The sequence below is a fragment of the Loxodonta africana genome, chromosome 1, assembly GCF_030014295.1.
Source record: "Loxodonta africana isolate mLoxAfr1 chromosome 1, mLoxAfr1.hap2, whole genome shotgun sequence".
Classification (NCBI taxonomy): domain Eukaryota; kingdom Metazoa; phylum Chordata; class Mammalia; order Proboscidea; family Elephantidae; genus Loxodonta; species Loxodonta africana.
The window spans coordinates 54,094,849-54,120,965 of NC_087342.1; the positions used below are offsets into that span (position 1 = coordinate 54,094,849).

General features: G+C 38.9%; 1 protein-coding gene across 6 annotated transcripts in view; it reads left to right on the forward strand.

Annotated features, from left to right (window-relative positions):
• HIVEP1 (HIVEP zinc finger 1) overlaps nt 1–26,117 on the forward strand; it is a 179,780-nt gene that overhangs the window by 52,770 nt on the left and 100,893 nt on the right. Inside the window, exon 2 of one of the 6 annotated variants that reach the window (XM_064280727.1) lies at nt 25,002–25,126. The exons of the other annotated variants lie outside the window; for them this stretch is intronic. Coding sequence (XP_064136797.1) covers nt 25,075–25,126 — 52 coding nt within the window. The 5' untranslated portion in view covers nt 25,002–25,074. The remainder of the gene's footprint in view (nt 1–25,001; nt 25,127–26,117) is intronic. 6 annotated transcript variants of the gene reach the window in all.

The window sequence follows — 26,117 nt, forward strand, 5'->3', positions numbered from 1 at the left end:
ATCATGAAGGCCAAGGGCCAGCTGCAAAACAGACCATTAGTTGCACCTAAGCAAGTTCAAGTTGAAGCTGAAGAATATTAAAACAAGTCCGTGAGAGCCAACGTATGACCTTGGGTATATCCTACCTGAATTTAGAGACTTTCTCAAGAACAGATTTGTTGCATTGAACAGCAGTGTCTGAAGACCAGACGAGTTACGGGATGACATCAAGGACGTAATACATGAAGAAAGCAAGAGGTCATTAAAAAGACAGGAAAGAAAGAAAAGGCCAAAATGGATATCAGATGAGACTCTGAAACTTGATTTTAGATGTAGAGTAGCTAAAGCAAATGAAAGAAATGATGATGTAAAAGAACTGAACAAAAGATTTCAAAGAGCAGTTTGAGAAGATTATGTAAAGTATTATAATAAAATGTGCAAAAACCTGAAGATAGAAAACCAAAACGGAAGGGCATGGTTAGCATTTTTCAAGCTGAAAGAACTGAAATGAAAATTCAAGCCTCGAGTTGCAGTATTGAAGAATTCTATGGGCAAATTATCAAACGACACAGGAAGAATCAAAAGAAGATGGAAAGAATACAGTCACTGTACCAAAAAAAGACAAAAACAAAACAAAAATTGGTCGAATTTCAGCCATTTCAGGAAGTAGCATATGATCAAGAACCAATAGTATTGAAGGAAGAAGTCCAAGCTGCACTGAAGACACTGGTGAAAACAAGGCTCCAGGAATTGACAGAATACCAGTTGAGATGTTTTATTCAACAAATGGATGAAATGATGGAAGCTCTCAGTCATCTACGCCAAGAAATTTGGAAGATAGCTACCTGGTCAGCTGACTGGAAGAAATCCATATTTGTTTCCATTCCAAAGAAAGGTGATCCAACAGAATGCGGAAATTATGGAGCAGTCGTTATTATCACACTCAAGTATAGTTTTGCTGAAGATAATTCAGAAATGGTTGCAGCAGTACATTGACAAGGACATGGCGGAAATTCAAGCCAGGTTCAGCAGAGGATGTAGAATAAGGAATATCCTTGCTGATGTTGGATGGATCTTGGCTGAAAGCAGAGAATGCCATAAAGATGTTTCCTTGTGTATTTTGACTATGCAAAGGCATTCAGCTGTGTAGATCATAACAAATTGTGGATAACATTGAGAAGAATGGGAATTCCAGAAGACTTAATTGTACTCTTGAGGAGCCTGTACGTAGACCAAGAGGCACTTGTTCGCACAGAACAAGGAGATACTGCGTGTTTTCAAGTCAGGAAAGGTGTGCGTCAAGGTTGTATCCTTCCATACTTAATCTGTATGCTGAGCAGAGAAGCTGGACTATTTGAAGAAGAATGCAGCATCAGGATTGGAGGAAGACTCACTAACAACCTGTGATATGCAAATGACACAACCCTGCTTGCTCAAAGTGAAGGGAACCAACTGGAAGTACCTACTGATGAAAAGCAAAGACTACAGCCTTCAGTATGGATTATACCCCAACACGAAGAAAACAGAAGTCCTCACAACTGACCAATAAGCAACATCATGATAAATGGGGAAAATACTGAAGTTGTCAAGGATTTCATTTTACTTGAATTCACAATCAGTGCCCATGGAAGCAGCTTTTGAAAATCAAACAGTGTATTGTATTGTGCATATCTGCTGTAAAAGACCTTTTTAAAGTGTTAATAAAGCAAAGATGGCACCTTGAGGACTGTTGTGCACCTGACCCAAGCCATGGTATTTTCAGTCGCCTTTAAAAAAAAAAATTTTTTTTTTTTTTTTGTGTATGTGTGAAAGCTTAACAATGAATAAGGAAGATTGAAGAAGAGTTGATGCATTTGAATTATGGCGTTTGCAAAAAAATACTATGCCATGGGCTGCCAGAAGAACAAACAAATCTATCTTGGAAGAAGTACAGCCAGAATGCTCCTTAGAAGTGAGGATGGTGAGACTTGATTTTACTTATTTTGGACATGTTATCAGGAGGGACCAATCCCTGGAGAAGGACATCATGCTTGGTAACGTAGAGGACCTTTGTCATTCAGCGAAATGTTGCAGCACAGTGGCTACAACAATGTGCTCAAACATAGCAGTGATTGTGAGGATGGTACAGGACTGGGCAGTGTTTCAATTTGTTGTACATAGGATTGCTATGAGTCAGAACCAGCCCAATGACACCTAACAGAGTCGTTGGACCATTAATTTGTTTTCATTTTATCTAATTACCTTGGAACTTCTTATCTATTTTTTTTTTTTTTACTTTGGTAATTAACAAACCTGATTTGATGACATGGTATTATTTGATCAAAAATGTCTTACTTCTTGTGCATTAAAAAGTCTTACCACTTAGAACCTGAATCATGTGTTAATATTCTCTTTTTTCTATCTGTTCTGCAGTAATTTGAAGAAAACCTTTTCTGCATTTTAAGTATTCATCTCTTTTAGAAGGCTGTCTTTTTTAGCTTTTGTTCCATCTATTTCCAACCTTTGATGAAGTGTTTTCTGAGTGTCTGCTACATGTTTAGTAATTTGACTGCAGTGCAGAACAAGATAGATAAGTTTCCTGGTCTTGTGAGAACATGTAATATTAAATAATTATGTAAACTAGTAAAGAATTACACTTGTAATAAATGTTATAAAGCAAAACTTAGATGTAGTATTTGAATGTGTAAGAGCCCTGGTGGCCCAGTGATTAGGTTCTCAGCTGCTACCTGAAAGTTTGGGGGTTTGAGCCCATCAGCTGTTCTGCGGGAGAAGGATGTGGCAGTCTGGTTTTGTAAAGATTCTCAGCCTTGAAAACCCCTACGGGGCAGTCTGATCTGTCTCGCTGTGAACTGGAATCAAATGGATGGCAGTGGGTTTGGTTTTTGGTTGGTTATTTGAATGTATACTTGGGGAATCTAAATCTAAAAACAAGGGAATTCTTAACGACATTCTCATTAATTTTTATTATATTTTGTTATTTCCATTTAAAATAGAAACTGTCCCTGCTTTATCTCATGAACTGCCACAAATCATATTTTACCAATATGGACACTTACGTGTTTTGTTCTCATTAAATTCCCAGTTTAAAGGAGAATAAATCATTCATCCTCTGGGTTGAATATTTTGTTTCTGAGCTGAAATTTTTGTTAGCAAAATTCAGGTTATAAATTATTTCAGGTAGCATCCTTAATTTGAAGTATGAGATTTCATCACTAGGATGAAAAAGCATTCTCATGCTCACAAAGCAGATTAAATGCAAGCAAAATAATATAAACGTGTTATGGCCATAAAGCGCAAGACAAGGGTCCTATTAAGCCAGTGCCCTTTATAAAGTTAATACAGTGCATTGCCTAGACTGTACTTTGTGGTCTACTCATGGAAAAGAGAAGTTAATGTTTGCTTCTTTTTCCATTTGATTGCTCAGCAAGTTGGTTAGCAGAAGTCTTATATCTGATTAGAGAAGGCTCAAGTCTGTTCTGTGGGTCCAGATTAGACTTAATCTCGATCTGGTACAAAGGTTGGAAGAAAAGCTGAGATATAAAGGGATTATTTAATGAAGATCCGGAAGTGAAGAATAAAAAAAGTCTGTTCTGTGGGTCCAGATTAGACTTAATCTCGATCTGGTACAAAGGTTGGAAGAAAAGCTGAGATATAAAGGGATTATTTAATGAAGATCCGGAAGTGAAGAATACAGAGCAGAAAATAAGTTTAGATGCCATTGAGATTTATTTGGATGTGAAATAGAATAAATAAATCTCTAGGGGGCTCACTGAGCAATGTGAGAGAATTGGAAGAGAAAGGGAAAGTATCTTGAATTTACTGACCATGCCGTGCAGAACATTAGACTGAGAGAGTGTGATAATCTTAAAAGTGAAAAGATTAACATACCTATGTTTCCTTAGATTCACACCTGTTAATGTCTTACCACATTCACTTTATTTATGTATGTATGTGTACTATTCTGTTTTGTTTTGTGGTACTTTTGAAGGTACATGAAAGCTATTGATGTTTGTTAAGTTGATTTTGTATATGGCCACCTTACTGAATTTTTATTCATTCCTACCAATTGAATTGATTTTCTTAGATTTTTCTAATTAGATTGCCATATCACTTGCAAATAAATGATTTTGTTTCTTCCTTTTGACTTTTTATACCTCTTTAAAAAATTTTTCTTATTTTATTGCATTGTCCAGGATTTCTAGTGAAGTGTTAAATCATACCATTGATAAAGTACTGACTTTAATGGGAATGCTTCTGATAGTTCACAGTTAAATATGATTACAGCTGGCTTCTCATGGATATTATTCACGTAATTTCAGAAATTACCTTCTCATGATAACGTTCTGAGTATTTTGCCATTAAAAAAAAGAAAATATCTATCACCCTGTTTTGGCCCCTATTGAGATTTTTTTTCTTTTTTAGTGTGTAGGAATAGAGTTGCATTCCTGAGAAAATCCTACTTGGTGATGATTTTTTAATTATATTTCTGGTGCTACTATATTTTAAATAGGTCAACGAAAGTAAATGCTGTTGTGACTAATGAAGTACAGATTTATTTAAAAGTATTGTTTTTATATTATTTATAAGTTTCCTAAATCAACAGACAATAAAAGTATAACTACTCACACCTTGAACACTACAGAATTTTTTGTTAAGAGGTCCTCACACTTGAAATGGTTGGGAATAAAGTAATGTAGACACTTAAAAAAAAAAACTTCTTGCTCATCCTCACCATCTCTCTGGCCTATGAGTCTGTTGTCTAGAGGATGATCTTGATGTTAATCTGTACTTCCTACAATCTCAGACACAAAAGGAACTTTTAAGAGCTTATCTAGGTTATCCTTTGTTTTTTTGTTATCAGGGACTTGCAGAAATGATGATTGTGTTACAGTCTCATGAAGGAACTCGTTCTAAAGCTTAACTATCATTTTTGGATGTTGAAAAAACTGACCCACACATTCTTGTTAATTGTATTTTCTCTTATGCTAAGTGTTGGTTAAGATGCTTCTCCCTTAAATAATTGGTAATACAAAAAAGAAAAAAAAGTTTTTTTATTTTTATTTTTAATACAACTCTTTGTAAATACATTATACTGCTCTGGTGAATATAAAATTTAATAATTCTTTAGAAGATGGGAAGGGGGTTGCTATTTCTTCAGAATCCCTCTTAACAATCAATAGTCATTGTACAGTGATTGTAAAATGCAAATGATGTTAGGTTTAGAGTTAATAAATCCCTGAAGCCAGCATGTTGAGCTGTTACATTGCTTTAGTGTGGTAAAGGAGGAATCTAGGTAATCAAGATTTACTCTAAATAAACTATGTGTATATTTTAAAAAATGCCTCATTATCTTTGGGAGGTCTTAAGACTGCATGTCTGGATGCAAGGAGCCTGGGTGGTACAGTAGTTAAAGCACTCTGCGGCTGACCAAAAGGTCGGTGGTTCGAACCCACTACCTGCTCTGTGGCAGAAAGATGTGGCAGTCTGCTTCTATAAAGATTACATCCTCGGGAGCCCTATGGAGCAGATTTACCCTGTCCTATAGCATTGCTGTGAGTCGGAATCAACTCGATGGCCGTGGGTTTTGGGTGTGTGGGTTCTAGAAGGAAAATAACTTTAAAACCAAAATGCTGCTGGCATGTAAGGGCATTTGATCTGGGAGCTGTTGTTGTATTTGCCAGTGTCAGTATTGGCCAGTGATTTGGAAAATGTTGAATAAAATTTATATTTACAGTGTTTATAAAGGAAACCCTGGTGGCATAGTGGTGAAGTGCTATGGCTGCTAACGAAAAGGTCGGCAGCTCAAGTCTACCAGGTGCTTCTCGGAAACTATGGGGCAGTTCTGCTCTGTCCTACAGGGTCGCTGTGAGTCGAAATCGACTCGACAGCAGTGGGTTGGGTTGGTGCTTATAAAATACTTCATAGTAATTTTGAGTATTTTAGTTTTTTTTCAGTCATGTTTAGAGAAATAAAATAGTCAAAAGGAGATTAAAGAAAGCAGTTGATGATGATGTAAAATAAGTTATAGACCTACGCCCAAGTTGGCTGGTTCTTTTGAAGTTGACTCTAGAATCATAGATGCTAATGGCTGAAGGAAACCTAGACAACATTCGTTCAAAATATTTTTTAGCATACCTGACAGGGCAGATACTGTGTCAGTGAATACACTGCGGCTCTTAATTTAAACTCTCTCTTGGAGGCATGATAGAATACGAAGTTCTGGAATGGAACCAGCCTTTAGGCAGGAGGTGGGTTTTCGATGTTTTGCAGGTTATAGCCCCAGAAGACAGGGCAGGCAGCTAAGATGCCTGCCTACAGGTTAGCAGTGGTGGTGGTAGGCTTGCTGGGGCCAGATTCCTGGTCTCTTGACACCAAGTCTCATACTCCAGAGCCAGCTAGGTTGACCTTTGATAAAAGAAAATTCCACCTAGCAAAACTTTTTTTTTTTTTTTTTTTAATACTTGGCTTGCTGTATGTAATAGGCTAGTAATTAGAGTAGTATTAACAGTTGTTTGGCATACGTAGACATTCCTATTTTCTTAACCCATCTTATTTTTTTTGGGGGGTGGAGAACTCCCACTAACTGTTTAGAACCAAAAGCAGTTAATAATTTGAGTCATTTTTAATCTGATCATGTCACTGCATTATAAAATCTTGTTCTCTAATGTAGACCTCAAAATAAAGGCTTAGATCCTTTTCAGGGTGCTGAGTCCTTCCTGATCTTGCCTGCTTCCCCAGTCAGATCTGCCCTGTGCTCCCTGTTTCCACTAGAACTTAGAAAGGCTCAAACGTCTGTGGTTCTCCTCACTTACCACACTGTTTCCGGCCTTCATGCTTTGGCTTTTGACTTAACTTCTATTGTGGACTCATACTCCACCCCAAGATTATGGGTTCCCTCTGGGAAGCCTTCCCGGGGAGGCTAGGCTGGGTTCCCCCACTGCCCGGGGAGGCTAGGCTGGGTTCCCCCACTGCCCGAGGGAGCGGTCCCTCTTGTCTGTCTGTCTCTACCCCTCTAGGCACCTAGCACAGAAGCAGACACTTGATAAATGTTTGCTGAATAATTGAATGAACGTTTTAAAACTGCCATTTTCATAGGGGGAAAATGTGTGTGAGCAAATACCGGTCTTTTTTTTTTAACTGATTTTATTCTCAGTAATGATACTGCATTCTCTTCAATGTAAACATACTGTTTTGAATTCTAACTTATTTTTTGGGGGGAGGATATCTTCCCAGAGGCCACCACGTTTACATTGTCCATCAAGCATCCATGTGCACTTGATCCTCGGCTATTTTCATTGGAATCCTTAGTACTAGACAGGTGGTGTGACAGCTTAACAAAATTCGGTAGTTTGATGCATCCTGTGGATTAAAACAAATATTCTTAAATGTGACTTTTGTAAATTAGTCATTTGCTGTTTGTCATGAGTCTATGGGAGGGAAAAATAAATTAGAATCCCAAGCAGTATGTCCAGTCTCTAAAGAGACTTTTATATTTGTTTCTTTAAAATACATATCGAAAAAATGTTTAAGCAATTACTACATAAGCCAGATCCAATAACAGTTGAAGGATTATTTGTTCAGTTTTTCCCTCCTTTAGGATTATTAACAGATAATTGACTTTTTGGTTCAAAAAGTAAAATAAAAACCCTTGAGTTTTCTAAATAAATATGAACCTGCAGAAGAAGCGATGCATGTTAAGTTCCAAGTGTTCCCTGCTAGTCATGATGCATGATGGTCTCTCTCTGTTTCTCTTTTTAAGAAAGCCAAATTACAGGATAGTTAATATCTTAAGGGGCTTATCTCAAATGCCAGGATGCCCTGATACAAAGGGGACATGCAGAGAGTCTGGCTCAGCAAATGTAACTCAGCAAATCTTAATCTTTGGATGCCTCCAGCACGTTACGTAAGTGGTCAGACAGATGGATTGTAACTGATTTCCCTAAGTTGCTCTCCCTTCCATTAAACGGCTGGTGTGGGGTGGGGGGTGATTCTAAAACACAGAACGATAAGAATGTACTGCTGTTGCTTTAAGAAGGAAATGAAGTGGGGAGGAAAAGGGGGAATGTTTTGACTGCTGACATTTGTGGCCTCTTTTCATTTGCTTAAGAGGTGGACTGGCTTTTCTCTAGCTACGGTTGCCATGGAGAGGTAGTGGGGGAGGACTCCCAGGACCAGAGTCTGTGAGCGTGATTACGTCTTAGAACTGCTCCCGACTGTGACTCGAAGGGGCAGGGAACTCAGGTGTGCCGCGGCACAGATAATGGGGGATGACTGACCTGTCAGTGGCTGGTAATGTGACTGTGCAGATACCCCTGCGTGGTGACGGACATGTTTGTGGGAGTGCATGTGGATTCTCTATGTGAAGTAAAAGGATGGTAGTGTTGTGTGTATTCGCACCCTTCAGTGTGATTTCTTAAACTCTAGATTTGATTACAAGAGTTTAGACATATTAACCCAAATTGATACCCTTGTTATAATCAGAAACAGATTAACTTCAGTCCGTATGCTTGCCTGTAGATAAACGACATAAATAGGAAGTCCAGTAAATTATGATGGAAACAATACACTCTGAGAAAAATCTAATATGGTAGGGTAAACTGTAACCAGAAATGAATGTGTTACTAAACCTCAAATCATTAATATACGAATGCGTATTAGCTACTAGTGCAGCTAGGTAGTATAAGAAAAATGAAACATAAAAAGCGTAGGATAAAATGAGCTGTGGGTTTTGTAAATTAATATGTGTGTATCTTAGATAAATTATCTTAGATAAATTTTAGGAAACTTTAGGAATCACTGCTATTAATATGTTTATTGGAAATAATTTTATATCAAGTGGAAAACTGCTATTAATAAGATCAACTTATAGTGCGATCATTTTATTGCTTTTTTGCTTTCTAGAAATAGGGGTAAATTGAATACGATGGTTATATTAATCTTTTGTTTTTCTCATGGACATCATTGTGGCTAACATCTTTGTTTTAAAACAAATGTGATCAGTAATTTTAACTTAAACTCCAAGCTACTGTTTAAGCAAATATTTCTAAGTTAGTATGTATTTCTCTTGAGGAAATCATATAATGTGTTAAATTTACCAAATGTAAGAAACTTTGTTTGGCTTCTCAGTTTCCTCATGAAATCTGAACGAGAACTGAATATTGTCATATAGTAGTTGAGTCAGAAACGGTTTACTTGAAAGAATACATCATTACATTGTTACACTCATTGGCTGTTTCATGCATTTACAACTTAGTTATTTAAAGAATGTTAACTAGTTGCCTAATTTAATCCACAAAGAAGTGCCAACTCTTTTTTAAAAAAAAATAAAGGTAGTGTCATAGGTATCTCGGTGATAGTGATATACAGTACCACTGAAAAAATTAGTAGAATATAAAAAAGTTCATTATGGAATTTACTTGGAAAGATTTTCTTCACATTAAAGTATTTCAGAAATTTTTCAATGAATATTTATAGGAGAGATGTATAAATATACACACATACATAATACGTATAAATATGCACATGTGTATATTTATGTATACATATGCATCTATGTGTGTATATATATATACACACACACACACACACATACGTTGTTAGGTGCTGTGGAGTTGGTTCCAACCCATAGCGACCCTGTGTACAATGGAATGAAACGCTGCCGGGTCCTGTGCCATCCTTACAATCGACTCATTGTTGCAGCCACTGTGTCTATACATATATATTCTCTTAAATGATAACAATCTTATTTGGTTTACTAAAATGTTTTCCATTTCATTTTTTTAGGAATATTGTATATTAAGAATAAATTGTTTCTAAATATTATATTTAAAACATAAAAGTTTACTAGTTATATAGAGATATGGATGAAGTTGACATTTTCATTATTAACGTAGAAAGTTAATTGTAAGGGACATCCAGTAGACAAGCAAATTAAAATTACTTAATTTTCTCTTGATTATTAAGACAAGTCAAAGGGTATAAATATTTGAATATTTGTTAGATAATGACAGGTAATCTTTAATGAATACTGTTCGAGACACACTTGGTATTTCTTCTGCACTTCACACAACTTTATGAGGTTGGTACTGTTTCATAGCCATTGTACAGATGAGGAAACTGAAGCTTAGAGGTGAAGTAACTTGCCCAATTCATAGAGGTAAGAGGTGGAGCCAGAATTTGAACCCAGGAAATCTTTTTTCCAGAACAGAAGTTCTTCACCACCACACTTAATGATTGTTGTATGTGAAAACTATAGTGTAGCCTAGCATAGAGGAAAGAGCTTTCTAGTTGGGTATCCTTGGATAGAATCCCAGCTTTTCCATGCGCTGGCCAGGTGACAAAGAGGAAATTACACCTTTATGCTTCAGTTTTTGAATGCTTACTTAATGATAGAATACACGTGAGTACTTTAATTGGAGTGCTAACATAAAGGCTGCAACCCCCAGATGGTAGTAGGATTATTGGTAATAATGTATTATTAACATTCATAATGTTAAAATATAAGATAGTAAAGCACATTATGTTTACTGCTCTGTTTGGAACTGGTTAATAGAATAAAAGGAAAAGTAAAGAGGGCATGATTAAAGTAATACGTAACTTTGTTGTTCAAATATTTATTGGGCTTGTAGCATGGTTTCTTCACCTCGGCATTATTAACATTTTGAACCAGATAATTCTTTGATGTGGGGGGCTGCCCTGTGCATTATAGGATGTTTGGCATCATCCCTGCCCTCTACCCACTTGATGCCAGTTGCATTCCCTCCCCTCCTAGTTGTGACAACCCAAAATATCTTCAGACACTACCAAATGCCTTCTGGGAAGGTAAAACCACCCCTGGTTAAAAACCACTAGTAGAATATATAGACATTAAATAAGGAAATACAATAACAGATCGTGATGAGGATGTTGATGGAAAAGACCAAGATGCTGAAATGGAGAGTAACGTGAGGGAGGAATTGGCTTTTGTTGGATGTGTGGCTACTGTGTGAGAATGAGTATAAGGCAGGAAAGGGCGCAAGCGGGCATGGAGCCCAGCACAGAGGCTGTGGCTGGGGTCTAGGTGAGAGGCGGGGGCCTGGACCAGGGTAGTGAAAGTTTGGAGAGTTTTTTGGAGGTAGAATCAGAGGGCTTTGGTTCTGCCAGAGTGTTAGATTCATGACAACAAGGAATAAAGAACAGTGAACCTTTTGAGAAACGAACACGAGGCAGTCTGCAAGACTTACTCATCAACCAGATGAAACTTCTTGCGTGCTAGCTTGGCCATGCATGGGTTCACATGTGTTTCTTAGCAAAGTTAGAAGTTACTGAATGTCCTAGACCTTCATGAATATGGGACACCATGAGTTTTAAGTCCATGACTTCCAAGTGACTACCATATTTAATACTTCAGTGATCTGCCTTGCTTTACAAGTTAGGTATGATCTTGAGAAATGAGAGATCATAATTTTTGGCAAGTAGCATGCCTCGGTTCCTAACTCTTCCGTCCACCTGGATTCCTGGCCCTGCCTAACCCTACCCAGGATTTTGTCCTTGGCCCAGAGCTTTCTCTTCCAGTGCATTCACTTGTAAAATAAATGATTCTTCGGATATCAAGTAATTACCTTTTAAGTCACAATTTTGAAGTGTATGGGTTTCTTGAAGTAGTGTATCCCTATTGTGGATACAGCATACACCATAAATTTAATGAACAAATGGTAGTGACAATATTCCAAGCCCTTTCTGCACCACAGGATTCAGGGAAACCAGATGGGATTTCTCCCTCTATCCAGCAAATAACCCCACCAGGCTATTTTCTGGGGCTAGTTCAATAAAGTCGTCATAAACAGGATTAGTGATCTTTTTGTTAACAGCAGTGGGTAAAATCACCAAGACTTGTAATTGCAACTTAAATGCTAGCATTACGAGGTTTTAATGCCAATTACCTCAGCAGTGATGACAAAAACTTTTTTTCCTACAAAATTATGTTGGTGAAATTGTATGTGTCTGTCTGTGATTCCTACCATAGTAAAAGGGAAATTCATTTGTGAGTTTGAACTGAGGCCTGTGGTTCTTAGGTGTAGCCTAAGGACAGACAGAAGGGAAGGAGAAGCCCCCTTTCCTAGCAGCTTCATGAAGTTGTCGTTCCTTGTCTCCTGCCCCCTCACCCCCGTTCACCCGCCAGGTGTGTTTTGATCAGTTAGATCAGTTGTTGGCTGCTTTATTTTCCTTTGGGAAGAGGAATTTTTCCATTTGGTTTTCCATCTTGAGTAGTCTTCCTGGTAGGCATTAGTGAAGCAGTTGAGACATTTTTAGGCTGTTCGCTCAGCAACAGGTGTGAATCCAGCCGTCACTTGAGCACACGCTGTTTCTAGGACTCTGCAGATGCTGTGGAGACTGGCTTTCCTGTCTTCAAGCAGCTTAAAAATCTCAGAGATGGAAAAGAGATGTACATAAAGTAGAAAATTTAAGGAAGCAATAAGACCACAGATAACCATAGACGAATGGGATACGTTAAATACCACATCGTATGGAACAGATAAAGTCCTGAGGTTTGTATAGGAAGGGAAGAAACTTGCTTTTCTGGATGTATTAGTAACAATTTCTGAGTGTTGGGATTTAAGCTTGGCCATGAAAACTTGGTGAGGTATGAATAAATGCCAGGGGCCAGGGAATAAAAATGAGTATGATTGATCTTGATCATGGAGCTTATGATTTTACAGGGTGATACAGGCAGGAAACAAGCAACTTGACACACAGGCGCACATGAGTATTCAGTGGGAGAGGAGATGGAGTGATGTCAGGGCATGTTCTAGTGGTCCCATTTGTTGTAGGGTCAGGAAAGGGCTTAAAGAGTGTGTGATGGTCACACTCCAACATGAAAGTTAAGGAATTGTCAGATGAGACTGGACACCCTTTAAAACCCAAACCAAATCCCTTGCCGTTGAGTTAGTTCCGACTCACAGCAACCCTGTAGGACAGAGTAGAACTGCCCTGTCGGGTTTCCAAGGGTGTAATTTTTGTGGAAGCATGCTGCCACATCTTTCTTCTGTGGAGCAGCTGGTGGGTTTGAACTGCCAACCTTTCAGTTAGCAGCCAAGCACTTAATCGCTGCACCACTGGTGCTCCAGACACCCTTTCAAAATCCAAACGAAACCCATTGCCATCAAGTTGTTTCCAACTCATAGCAACCCTATAGGACAGAGTAGAACTGCCTCATAGGGTTTCCAAGGAGTGCTTGGTGGATTCAAACTGCCGACCTTTTGGTTAGCAGCTGAGTTCTTAACCACTGCGTCACCAGAGTTCCAGACACAGTTTAAATACTATGGAGAAGTGGTATAGCATAGGGTTAAGAAGTTCAAGTTCTGAAGGCAGTCTCTATCTGCGTGCGTTCAAACCTGGCTCTGCCACTAACTGTGAAGTTTGCTTCTGTGTGGCATAGTTTACTCATTTGTAAAGTGGGGACCAAGGACAGTCCCTTCTTCGTGGAGAGTTGTTCTGTGAATACTGAGTTAGCACGTGAAGTCCTCTGAACGGTGCCTGGCGGGTAGTAGGTCTTATGTTTTAGCTATTGTTGATGGAATTTTCCACATTGGTGCCCTGGAGACAGGAGGGCACAGGTGTGAGGGAGGAGGATGGATGAGTGTTTTCCAGGCAAGCATAAGGGGAGGATTGGAGAGGTGATTCTTAGAAGATTCCTGAATCTGAAGCTGTGGTGGGAGAACTAGGCAAGCTATGTGTTTCAGGGAACCCTAAAAGGTGGTGTGGCTCATTCAAGGAAAGATTTTCAAGAAGAAGAATTCTTTGGATGGATAGGAGCCGATTACTTGTGGCATCTCTGTCAGATTTAAGAAGAGAGTGTGTGTTAATAATTCTGTGTTTTGGTAGTTTATTTAACACATACTTCAGGGAGTTTAGGAAATAGCTAACCTTATTAACTACCCAAAATAATTACATCATGGCTAGCTTTCATGAGCTACAATATTATAACCGAAAAGAGCTTTTGTTGTTTTTGTTGTTAGGTGCCCTGAGTCAAGTCTGACTCATAGTGACCCCATGTGACTGAGTAGAACTGCCCACAGGGTTTTCTAGGCTGTAATCTTTATGGGAGCAGATAGCCAGGTCATTCTTCCATGGAGCCAGTGGGAGGGTTCAAACTACCAATCCTTAGGTTAGCAACCGAGTGTTTAACCATTGTGTCACCAGGACTCCTTTAAGCCTTCGTAAATCCAGTTATATTCTAGCAAATTTTCACCGTGATTTGCCTGACCTGGTCTCTATGATATAGTTGGTCTCTAACAGCACACAGCAGCTGCTGATAAACAACCAGAAAGCTATTTTTGGTTCGACCAGATCAGATCCATACATACGAAATTACAAGCTTAATTACTGTTATTTTTGGCCAGAGTCCTTGGAAGTATTAGAGTTAGCCAAGTATTTTCTTTGTGAAAGAAATGACGTTTGTTATCGTTTCAGTTGTGAATGATTTCTCAAAGCATATGAATTTTTCGAGTGCTTGGATTATAAAGATTTAGATTGGGAATGTTATGTTGTAATATTTGTCATAAATAAATACTTGTTCAGTACCACTGAAATGTATAAAAGCCCCGTATTATCGTTATCGTCTGTGAGTTGTTATTTTAACAGTGAAGACAAATAGAAGACATATGCATGTATACACATAATGGGGATGGTGAATGTAGTCAAACAAGATACTTTTGAGATATACACACACATACACATGTATACAGTGTATCGATTATTATTGGATCCTTTAGGCTAGTGTCCTCAAACAGTAATGCCAGTAGCCCCTAAGTTATTTGTTTTCCTAAAATATAATTTAATGGTTTTTAATCAGTAGATTTGGTGATATGTTCTGTGTTAGTAATGTGAAAATCAGTTTAGGGTATCTATCTGAGCATGTTGATCTGTTTGTCTCTTCTTTTGCCACTAAGGCTTGTGATCCATTTTGAGATAGTTTTTTTGAAAGATGTGAAGTCAGTATCTAGAAACTTTTTAAAAACATAGTTATGACTTTTATCTGAAAATACCTTTATTTTGTCTTCATTTTGAAGGATAATGTTGCTAGATATAGAATTGTAGTTTGATATTTTTTTTTCCTCTAACAAAAGCTGAAATCAAACCTGTTGCCGTCTAGTCAATTCTGACTCATAGCAACCCTACAGGACAGAGTAGAACTGCCCCATAGAGTTTCCAAGGAGCGCCTGGTAGATTTGAACTGCTGACCTTTTCATTAGCAGCCGTAGCACTTAACCACTGTGCCACCAGGGTTTCCTTTTCTCCTCTAACACTTTAAATTCTGTTGCTTTTCCCCTCCCCACCTCCTCATTTCTGTGGTTTCATGATGATGTGCGTGTGGTTGGTTTTTAGAGTTTCTGTGTCTTTTCTCTTCTTGAAATTCCTCATCTCTTCATCCTTTATAATATTCATCTTTTGTTCCCCTATATATTCTTTACCATATATAATTATTTGAAACTCCTTGTCTACTAATTCCAACATCTTTGGCATCTTTATATCTAATTCTTTTTACTGCTTTGTTTCTTGACTCTTTGACTATTCACGTGCCTAGTAATTTTTTATTGTGTAGAGAACATTCTGGATGATATATTTTAGAAGTCCTAGATTCTCTCATCTTCACCTGAAGATTGTTAAATTTTGTTCTGGCAGGCAGCTAAATCACTAGCAGGTCATCTTGCACTTGTAGGGGTTTGGTTTTCAGCATTTCAGGGCAGGTCTGTTTTGGTTTTGGTTTGCCTTTGGACCTGGGATGTGATCTTAGTCCTAAGGCGTGGGGTTTCAATAGAAATTCAGCATGTTCACCTGGCTCCTCGAACTCAATAGGACTTGAATTGCATACTCTTTGTCTCCTGTACCAGGTAACCATTTATATTTTTGCTCAGTTCTTTCAGCCTTCTACTGGGTTCCTTTTGCTTGTGTTTCCTTGCAGTCCTACCCTGTGCATAAGCAGATCAAGAGTCAGCCAAGGATTTGAGAAGAGTTGGTTGACAGGTTTTGGACTCTGACCTCTGTGGCTCCCTTTACTCTGAAATATCCTCCCTCAATTTCTTTCTGTTCCAGAAACCCCAGACTCACACCTCTTTCTTCTTAACCCACAAGACTGCTGTCTTCTGCTTGAGTTGTGTTCTTTGAGGACTAGTGATTGCCCTTAGGAGAGAAACCATTTAAATGTGGACCTTACCTCCTTTGCTTGCCTCATTCAAGGATGAGATCCCATCCAGCTTCTGCCTGCTGTGGTCACTCTCCGGTGCCTTCGATTTTTTTTTTAATGTATATTTTGCCCAGATTTTATTATTATTGGCAGGATAGTCAGTCATGCATAAGTTACTCTGCCATTACCAGAAGCCAGAGTCCTAAATGAGTAGCTATTAAAATCTTGGGGAGCTCTTGCTATCAGAGGAAGATTTCCCTAATATTTGGCAGTTGGTTATTTAAAGGGTTAAGGAACTTTGGGAAACCTGCTAAGCTGGCAAGGTGCAGGAATAAGACAGTGCTATGATCCTTTTTTCCCTGGTGGTGCAAACAATTAACGTGCTTGGCTGCTAAACGAAAGGTTTGTAGTTTGAGTCCACCCAGAGGCACCTCAGAAGAAAGGCCTGGCGATCGACTGCTGAAGAATCAGCAATTGAACTCTATGGAGTGTAGTTCTACTCCGACACACGTGGGGTTGCCATAAGTCAGAGTTGACTTGACAGCATCTGGTTTTCTGATCATTTTAGCTTATATGTTTGGCCATGCATTTGGCAGTTGGCTGTTTGTGAGTTGGTGGGAGATTTCTCCACTACAAAGGATTACAGTTGTTCATGAAAGTAGCATACAGTATGAGATAGCCTTACTTCATTTTTCTTTCTATTGCTCTGTAGAAGATAACACTGTTTACTGTATATTACAGGTAAACCCAAACTAATCCCATTGCCATCCAGTCGATTACCACTTACAACCACCCTATAGGAGAGAGTAGAACTTACCCCATAGGGTTTTCCAAGGCTGTAATCTTTATAGAAGCAGACTGCTACATCTTTCTCCCATGGAGCAGCTGGTGGGTTTGAACTGCTGACCTTCGCGTTAGCAGCCAAGTGCTTAACCCCTGGGCCAGCAGGGCCCCATATATTATAGGTACTTATGTATTAATATATTTTATTTCATTAATATATTTTCGCCACTGGAGACTGAGGTCTGAAGGGAAGACAGTGTATCTAGCTCAGAGCTTTGCACATGGTAGGTTCTGAGGATGAAATGAGATGTATGCACTGTGACAAGCACAGTGCAGAATGTACTGATATTCAGCAATTTTTTCTCCAGTCCACCCTCTTCCATTCTGTAGAGTTGTTGAATATAACTGAACTGATAAGAAAAGGAACAAATTGTGTATTTCAATTACCTGCTCCCCCCGCCCCCTTTCTTTTCTTTCATCTGGCTAAATAAGAATAGTTTGTACCAGTAATAGCTACATTGTACCATTACTTGGAAATTCAACAGCTGAAAAAAATGAAAACAAAAAATTAATGTTCAGTAGTTCTGTGAAAATGTGCCTTTGAATCCCTATTCAAATGCAGAAGAGTAATGATAGTGTAGATTAGATCTGTGGGGTTGGGGGATAAATTGATGCGGGCTCTGAAATTACGTGCAGAGGTGTACGCGTGTCAGTCTGTCTGTCTCACTTCCTGGGAGAGGCTCCACTGTGATCATGAGGATTTTTTTTTTTTTTTTAAACAGAGACATTTTTGAAGTTTCATGTTCCTTTTTTATTAACTGGTTTTATTTTTATTGAAAAAGTGACAGATCAGGATTGGAGTAGGATTGGAGATGTTCTAATTTAAAACCACGAAGAGACCATGTAACCGTGTAGGTTAGGTTCTTAAGTCATTTAACTTTAAAATATATTTTTATATGTGTGTATATTAAACAAAAAAACAAACCCATTGCTGTTGAGCCAATTCCGACTCATAACAACCCTATAGTGCAGAGTAGAACTGCCCCGTGGGGGTTCCAAGGAGCGCCTGGTGGATTTGAACTGCTGACCTTTTGGTTAGCAGCCGTAGCTCTTAACCAGTACACCACCAGGGTTTCTCTGTGTTCGTATATATACCCATGGAAACCTATTGCCACTCAGTCACTTCCGACTCATAGCAATGCTGTAAGAGTAGAACTGCCCCGTAGGGTTTCCGAGGAGTGCCTGGTGGATTTGAACTGCCGACCTTTTGGTTGGCAGTCAAATGCTTAACAGCTGCACCACCAGGGCTACATACATATATACACAAACATGAAAAATAGCCTGGAACCTAATATGTTAACAGTGTAGTTATTGGAGAGTGGGAATATTGTTTTCTTCTTATACCATATGTTATTTAAATTCAAAAACTAAAGTAAGCCTTAAAGTTAAATACTTCAAACAGAAATGACAATAAAAGAAGTGTGATGACACACGTCTTTCTCATCCAGTCCCCTTTTCTCGGGTGACTGCAAACACGGGCAGCAGTGACTTGTGTACCCTTCTAGAAAATTGCAGTTAATGTGTATATACACGTGCATAATATATATGTGTGTGTTTTTATATATGCATGTATCTAATGCCTGTTTTCATATCTTGACACAAATGGAAGTGTATTATAGACATTGTTCTCCACCTTGTGTTTTTGTTTGGCTTTCTTGCCTTTTGTTTTTTTTAACATTGTATCTTGTGTAGCTTTCCAATCTTCAAATTCTTACAGGGGGTGGTCAGCTGGTCCCTCCTTCACCCCCACTAAGAGGAATTAAGAACCCTAGGTATCATATGTTAGATCGCATCTTCTATTCTTTATGTTAGCCTTGTCAGCTCTGGTGTGTACAAACCTGACTCCTAGTGGTAGTCCTGAAATTATTTAATTTCTTCTGGGCTCAAATTATTTCTTGGTGCGGTGACTTTTGTGAATACCTACTGTGTGCTGGAGCTCACTCCTCTAGCACCGTTACATAGCATCTCTTGTTTATGGTTATTATTCGAACTAGAAGAATACATCTATGATACTTACTTTGGTAATCTTTTAGTTTTCTTAATTTCCGATTGGGCTTTTTGTTTTAACTTCTGACTATGGACAATTTTTAAATGGTTGCCAAATAGAGTCGTGTAACAAACCCCCATTTACCCAACATCCAGCTTAGTAATTAACAACTCATAGCTAATCTGGTTTCATTTACATCTCTGACCACTTGCCCCCACCATGTAGTTTTAACACAGACTTCCATATCGTTTCATTGAGAAGTATTTCATAATGTAAGCTCCGAAAGGTAAGAAAATAATTTTTCACAGAATCACAATACTTAATTAAACCAAATGAAAACAATTTCTTAATACTATCAAATATCCTGTTTGTTTTTAAATTTCCAGTTGTTTTCATTGTCATAAATTTTTAAGGATTTTGTTAGAATCAGGAAAAGTAAGCCCCACATATTTTATAAGTTGATATGTCTTTTATGTACTTTTAATCTATAGATAATCCTTTTTAGTTCTTTTATTCTTTGCAGATTATTGGTCACCAAAACTGTGTTATTTGTCCTATGGAGTTTTTCACCATTGAAAAACTTTTTTTTAATGCTCAAATATATAAATATATTCCATTTAAAAATTGTTTTAATGGGCAGCTTTGAAGATTCCAGATGTATTTTAGATACTTTTAGATTATATTTGAACATGCTTCCTTGCCCAACATAGCTCTAATTTATGGCATTGTTGCGTAGGAGTCACTAAATGCATGTGTGTAGCTTTGGAAATACGGGATGTTCTTTGAAATAAAGTTCTCAAGAAAAAAACAAGGTCTTCACAAGAAAAGAATTAAGGCATCATCAGATAAAATTAAAGACAGCTTTGAGAAATGTCCATTCCTATGCAATAGGTAATAAATGTATTGTGTCTGCTAAATTTATCTTACGGGCTGAATTTATCTTAGGGAAAAAAAGTTGTTTATTTTTTCATTAGGATGTAGTCAACTGCTTAAAGTCTTACAGAAAGGCGTTTCAAAGCCTCTGTGATGTGAGCATAGCTGTCTTGGGTTTAAATCCTTCCATACAGATGAGATCTTGTTGAAGAGACACATGTCAGCAAGGAGGCCATTGCTTAAACCGCAACACCAGTGCTGGAGCAGGAGCCCAGAGATTTCCCGACAGATGCCTTTCTTCCTGAGCAAGTTTCCTGAACCAGTGTGAACCAGAATCGCATGTAGTCAGGCCCCAATTATGAATGGATTATCTAACAAAAGTCCAGTTTTAAATCTGTTCTTTGGAGCTCAGACCACATTTGCCCTTAGTAGTAACGTGTCACATCTGGTTTGGTTTCTGGCCTAGGCCACGTGAGGTATTTAATTTGTAGGGTACGCAGACTTCATTGTGTAAGTGGTAGTGTCAGACTCTTCCAGAGGGGCAGTGTGTTCAGTGCTACCTGGGAGCCTGTGCAGAGCACTCTAAAGTCCTTGGCCTGCTAGCCACAGGTTAGCTGTACATCTTACCTTCAGTAGCACGTGATGGGGGAAACGAGAGCTTCTGTGAGGAAGGTGATTCAGCAGCTAACGTGCCAAGCTTATGAGATGAGGGCTGAGTAGTGCTCAGGTGTCCACGGACAGAGTGGCTGGCACAGTGGTGCTAAATTGAACAGCAAGTAGCTGGGAAGGTAGTAAGTCCTGGCTGTCTCCTAGGTCTGCATTAGAAAACTGAAATACCAAGATCTTATTTACCCCAAACTGGCATTGCATTCAGCTAAAGTACTAGAAGAAATGTATTTTTCCCCTTCCAGTCTCCTGTGCCTCTAAATAATCCTCTTCTTACCCAAAAGGGACTTGGACAGCCATTGCCACCATATCTTTCCTTCTTCCTTCACATTTCTAATCTTCATCCTTTCTCTTTTCTTTCACTTCTTGGAGAATGTACATTTATTTGTACCTGTAGTAATTGGAGATGAGGACACAAGATAAGGACAGGTGATGGAGCGCCATCTTGAGTAAAGAGAGGCTATATTTGCCTTACTGCTGTATTCCACGGAGAACTGCTGATTCTGAAGACGATTACAAACGAAGACGACATTGTATAGGCAATAAGATGATTAAAAGGTATACGCATGTCAAATTAATGGGATAGTTGTGGTAAATACTACCTGTAGGATTAATACCTGCTGTTTATCTCATTGCCCCTAGAAAAGGGATATGAAAGACGGTATATAAGGGATTGAGTTGGCTAAAAAAAAAATTCTAAATTATAGTTTGAAGTGTAAGAAAGTATGAAAGCTCAGGCAGAATTTGTTGTGTTTCTGTATTACCGGGTTGGTATCTCCACTGTCTCTCTGTTGCCTGAATGCTCTGTCCCCCGCCCCCTCCTCCAGTAGACGGTGCCTTGTTCAGTAGAACCAGGAATCTGAAAGTCAGATTGTGATTTACCCAGAACCACTGTGCAGTTAGCACAGTTCCCGATATATTCTAAGCACACAGGTATTTCCTGATGGTGGATGTGTAGAGAATGGGGCCCAGGGGAGAGATGAGATGGTTGTTCCCAAGAAGAGTACCAGGCACACAGAAGACAGGTAGATAACCAGAGTTCACTCTGCTTAGTTTCTATATTTTTGCCCTAGGTAATAGGAATACCTTGTATCTGAGTCCTGTAATTTTTTTTTTTTTTTTTTTTAAAGAAAGCCCTCTTAAACTTTATTATAGGGAAAAATAAATGTGTTATTTGCTTAGTGGGGTAGAGCAGATATCCAGCCTGGTAAGACAGAGGAGATAGCCAGTGATTTATTGCAGTCTTTGAGATCCACCTTCCTGGGTCCTGGCTCCAAATTCTGTGTGTGTACGCGCACGTGTGCGCATGCACGCTCCCATGCGTGTTGAATCCATTACTGGGTTAGTAACCTGAGTTCAGTGGACTCTGGGATTACCTCTCAGAATAAGAACCCTGTCTTTGTATTCCTTTTTCTCCTCACCATAGTTACCATGGCTACCTCTTTCCATTTGTTTCATCAGAAATCATCAAACGGGAAGGGGAACCAATGTAGTCAGACTCTGATAATAGATAGTTTATTATATGTTTAAATGGTTTTTGTTTCTTCAGACATTGAATTTTCAGCTGGACATGTATTTTGTAGTTTAGGGCTCACATTAGTAATAATCGTTAGATTTATTCTTGGTATAATACTTTATAAGAATGTATGCTTTGGCCTTCTATTTTAGAAGTATAATTTAAGTGGACATCTGTAGCCATGAAGTGCACCTTGAACTTTCTTTCTCTTCCTGAGTGTCCGCTAACATCAGCAGGTCTTTGATAAGGTGGAGGAATGGTGGTGCTGCTGCTGCCCCCACTGCTTCATAAAATGTTCTTCCTAGAGCTGGCGACGAGACTATCCCCTCTTCATTACTAGCATTCTATACAATTTTGAATCTTGACTGGATTAATACATGTAATTTAGAGAACATTGATTCTCAAGGTTGACCACACATTGAATTCACCAGGGAAACTTTTGAATATGCTAATTTAATCGGTATGGGGTGCAGCCTGGGGCTCAAGAACTTTAAAATTCCCCATGTGACTCTGATACGCAGCAAAGTTGGAGAGCTTCTGTTTGAGGGTATACAGAAAGGACCACCAAACTGGGGAACTGAAGAGAGGTGCAGAAGGAGTCAACCTCGGCTTAAGTCACTTCGACATGTTAACCTGGAGCCTTGGGTGGACTTCTTTGGGCTCCAAAACAGCATGAGATTTTGGGAAGAAGACATTAGGAGTTTACTTTGCTTTTTTTACTTTTAGGAAATGTGTACTCAACCATAAAAGTCAGCTGTCTAATTAAAACTTCTTATCCCCACTTCATAAATGCATGCATAGTGGCCTCACACAGTTCTCAGCTCTGTGATCAAAGCTGAGTAACTGGCTGCCCAGTGACGCCAGGTGATAGGTATAATTAGATGTGTTATTAAGGGCCAAAACCAATTTAAAAGCCTTAGGTGATTCAGTATCACGCGCTTATTGTAGCCTGTGTACATTTCATTATTTCTGTGTTCTGTTTTGGTATCAAGATGGTTTTCTTATAGAAGAAACAATGTGCTTAGTTGATCTATAATTCTAAAAGCATATTGGAGCTTATGTCTGTTTTCCTCTTTGAACTATTCCAAGTTTTTCTCAGTATCGCAATTGAAATATGCTTTCTGAAAAGGATAAACAGTTTGTGAACATCTAGCTATGAAAGTATAGCAAGATTAGCAATTTTACCTTTTAAATTTTATTAAAATGTATTTGTTCATAATCTTCTTTGCTATTCTGTGACTCATTATCCTACAAGGTTAAGACGTTTGTTCATGTCCATTTAAGCTTTGTCTCTAACCTACTTTACCCGTAGCCACTCTAGATCTTTTTAAAACCCTTGTGCACTTTATTGGAAATTCATCATAACCTCCAGCCCCCCTCTAGATCTTTTGCATTCCCAGATATTCAGCTCCTCTCCTGTTCAACCTGTGCCCTTGGTGCCTGCATCACATTCTTATTTCACAGTTCCTTCTGAACCACTCTTCATCATGTTTATTTAGTTTATCATAGGAACTACTACCCTCTAGCATCTTCATCTCACTGAATTCTTTGTTCTTCTAGAGAAATCCAAACCGAGACTTCCTTCTATGCTTTTTCATTTAGGTAGCCAAGCTTTTTTAGAATAAATAGCACTGCTGTGCAGATTGGAGCCACCAGAAATTCGTGGGTTTCCGCATTCACAGAGCCTTTGTTGCTGTTCAGCAGTGCCTTAACTTGTCCTCAAGATCGGTTGACTCTTCCATTCCCATCAATAACTTTTCCTAACTTTCACCAGCCTCTGAGACCCCTTACCCATTGCGATCGAGTTGATTCCGACTCATAGTGACCCTATAGGACAGGGTAGAAGTTCCCTACAGGGCTTCCAAGACTGAAATCTTTACAGAAGGAGATTGCCACATCTTTCTCCTGTGGAGTTGCGGTGGGTTCAAACCTCTGACCTTACGGTTAGCAGCCAAGAGCTCAACCATGACGATACCAGGGCTCCTTCTAAGACCCCTTACACAGCACTAAACTTCTCTTTCTTTGTAGGTAGCCGTGCCTATTACCTCAAGAGAATTGAGGCAACTGGATGTGAAATCCCTCAAACTCATCCTTCCCTTCAGCAGACTTTTCACTTAGCACACCTACCTCTTTTCCTTTCCTCTGGCCCCAGAGGACAGCCCTGGGTCTTTCCCTGTTCAAAACCACCCCTCCAACTGTACTGCTCATCTGCTTGCCATTTTTCTACTGAATCTTCCCTCTCTGTATCTCTCACTCTTATCTGTACCTTCATCTTCTCTTTATTGGTTCCTCCTTCTGGGCTGTAAACATCTTTATAAAACAAAACAACCTTCCCTTGATCCTGTCTTTCTCTCTGGCCCCCAGTTCACTCTCTCCTTTCCTGCCCACCATGTTGGATGACACTTCTGGTCTACTGTCTCCTGATTCTTCTTCCACCACTTCTCAGCCTGCTGCCTCTGGCCTCCCGGTTCCATTGCATGCCCTTTGTGAGCATCACCGTGACTGCTTAATTGCTCAATCCAGTGGAAGCTCCTCCAGCTCTTACTGATTGTGTCTTTATTGATTTGACAGTGAAATGCCATCTCTTGACTTCGGTGGCCAGGGTTCATTCTGGTTCTAATTTTTTTTAGCTGTTCATTTTTTACCTCTTTGATGAGTTTATTTTCAGAGGAACTCCTTAAAAGTTTGAGATACCTCCCATTCCACCAATGATTCTCAACCAGAGAGTAAGTGAACGCTTGTCAAACCTTTCAACACTTATGCAGTGGGGCACCGTTCCTGTCACTCCTGAATCAGTAGGTCCATCTAGAAAAGTATGACATGATGATTCTATAATATTCTGTCATATGGGGGTACCATAGTTTATGTAACCATTGAACACTTACTGTGTTCCAGGTGCAGTTGATTATGTAGGATTTTTTCTGCAGTGAAAAGCATTATGATGACTACCATTTGTTTTACCCCTTTCATAGTTTCAATGTAGATTTCCAGAAGTTGAATTACTACATCAAGGGATAGAGGTGGTTTTCAAAGATCTTGATACCCATGACCAGATTGCTTCACAGAGAAATTATATTTTTCTTCCATCAACTCCACGGTATGGTTTTAACTACTGTTAAATCCTGGACGTCTAAACCTGCCTCTCCACATTTGTTTCCAAACTGCTTTGAGTTCCTGACAGTTTCCTGCCTCTGTGCCTTTCTGACCTGCTCGCGTTTCCCTACCTGAACACCCTTCCGTTCCCTACCCTCCATGGCTGGATTGCTCTTCTTTTTCTCTTCGTATCCAGTCCCTGTAGTATTGCTTTCACAATGGCATTTCAAGACCATTCTGCCTGTGTCTGTGATGACTGCATTTCCCCCTTTTGTGTTCCCTTAGCGCCTTTGGATAACCAGGCACTTACCACATGGTATAGGAATTGCTTGTTTACTTCTTTAAGTTCCTGTCCATGGGATTGCTCATCTTCAGGTATCCTTAGTACTGACACACAGGATGTCATAAATATGTTCTGCACTCAGTGAACCAAGTGTATTGATGTTGTCACGTCTTAGAAATTATCCTGTAGTCTTTCACGTGGTCTGAAAATTGGAAATTGAGAATCTATAGCCAATGTGTTTTAAAATGTAGTTTTAGCACATTTTATGGTTTACTGTTTTTATTAAGTTTAAATATTTCTTTTTGATATTAAAATATTCATTCATAGTAGATAATTTAATGATTGAAGAACATAAAAACCAAAAACCAAACCCACTGCTGTCGAGTTGATTGCGACTCATAGCGACCCTATAAGACAGAGTAGAACTGTCCGATAGAGTTTCCAAGGAGTGCCTGGCATATTCGAACTGCCAACCAGGGTTTCCGTTGAAGAACATATAAACGATAAAATGAAAGCTACCTGTTAATGTACTGTCCATAGATAACCATTGACATTTTGGCCTATTTACAGGCCTGTGAGTGTATGTGTATGTTGTTGTTGCGTGCTGTCAAGTTGCTTCCAACTCATAGCGACCCTATATGAAAGAGTAGAACTGCCCCATAGGGTTTCCTAGCCTGTAAACTTTACAGGAACAGATTGCCAGGTCTTTTCT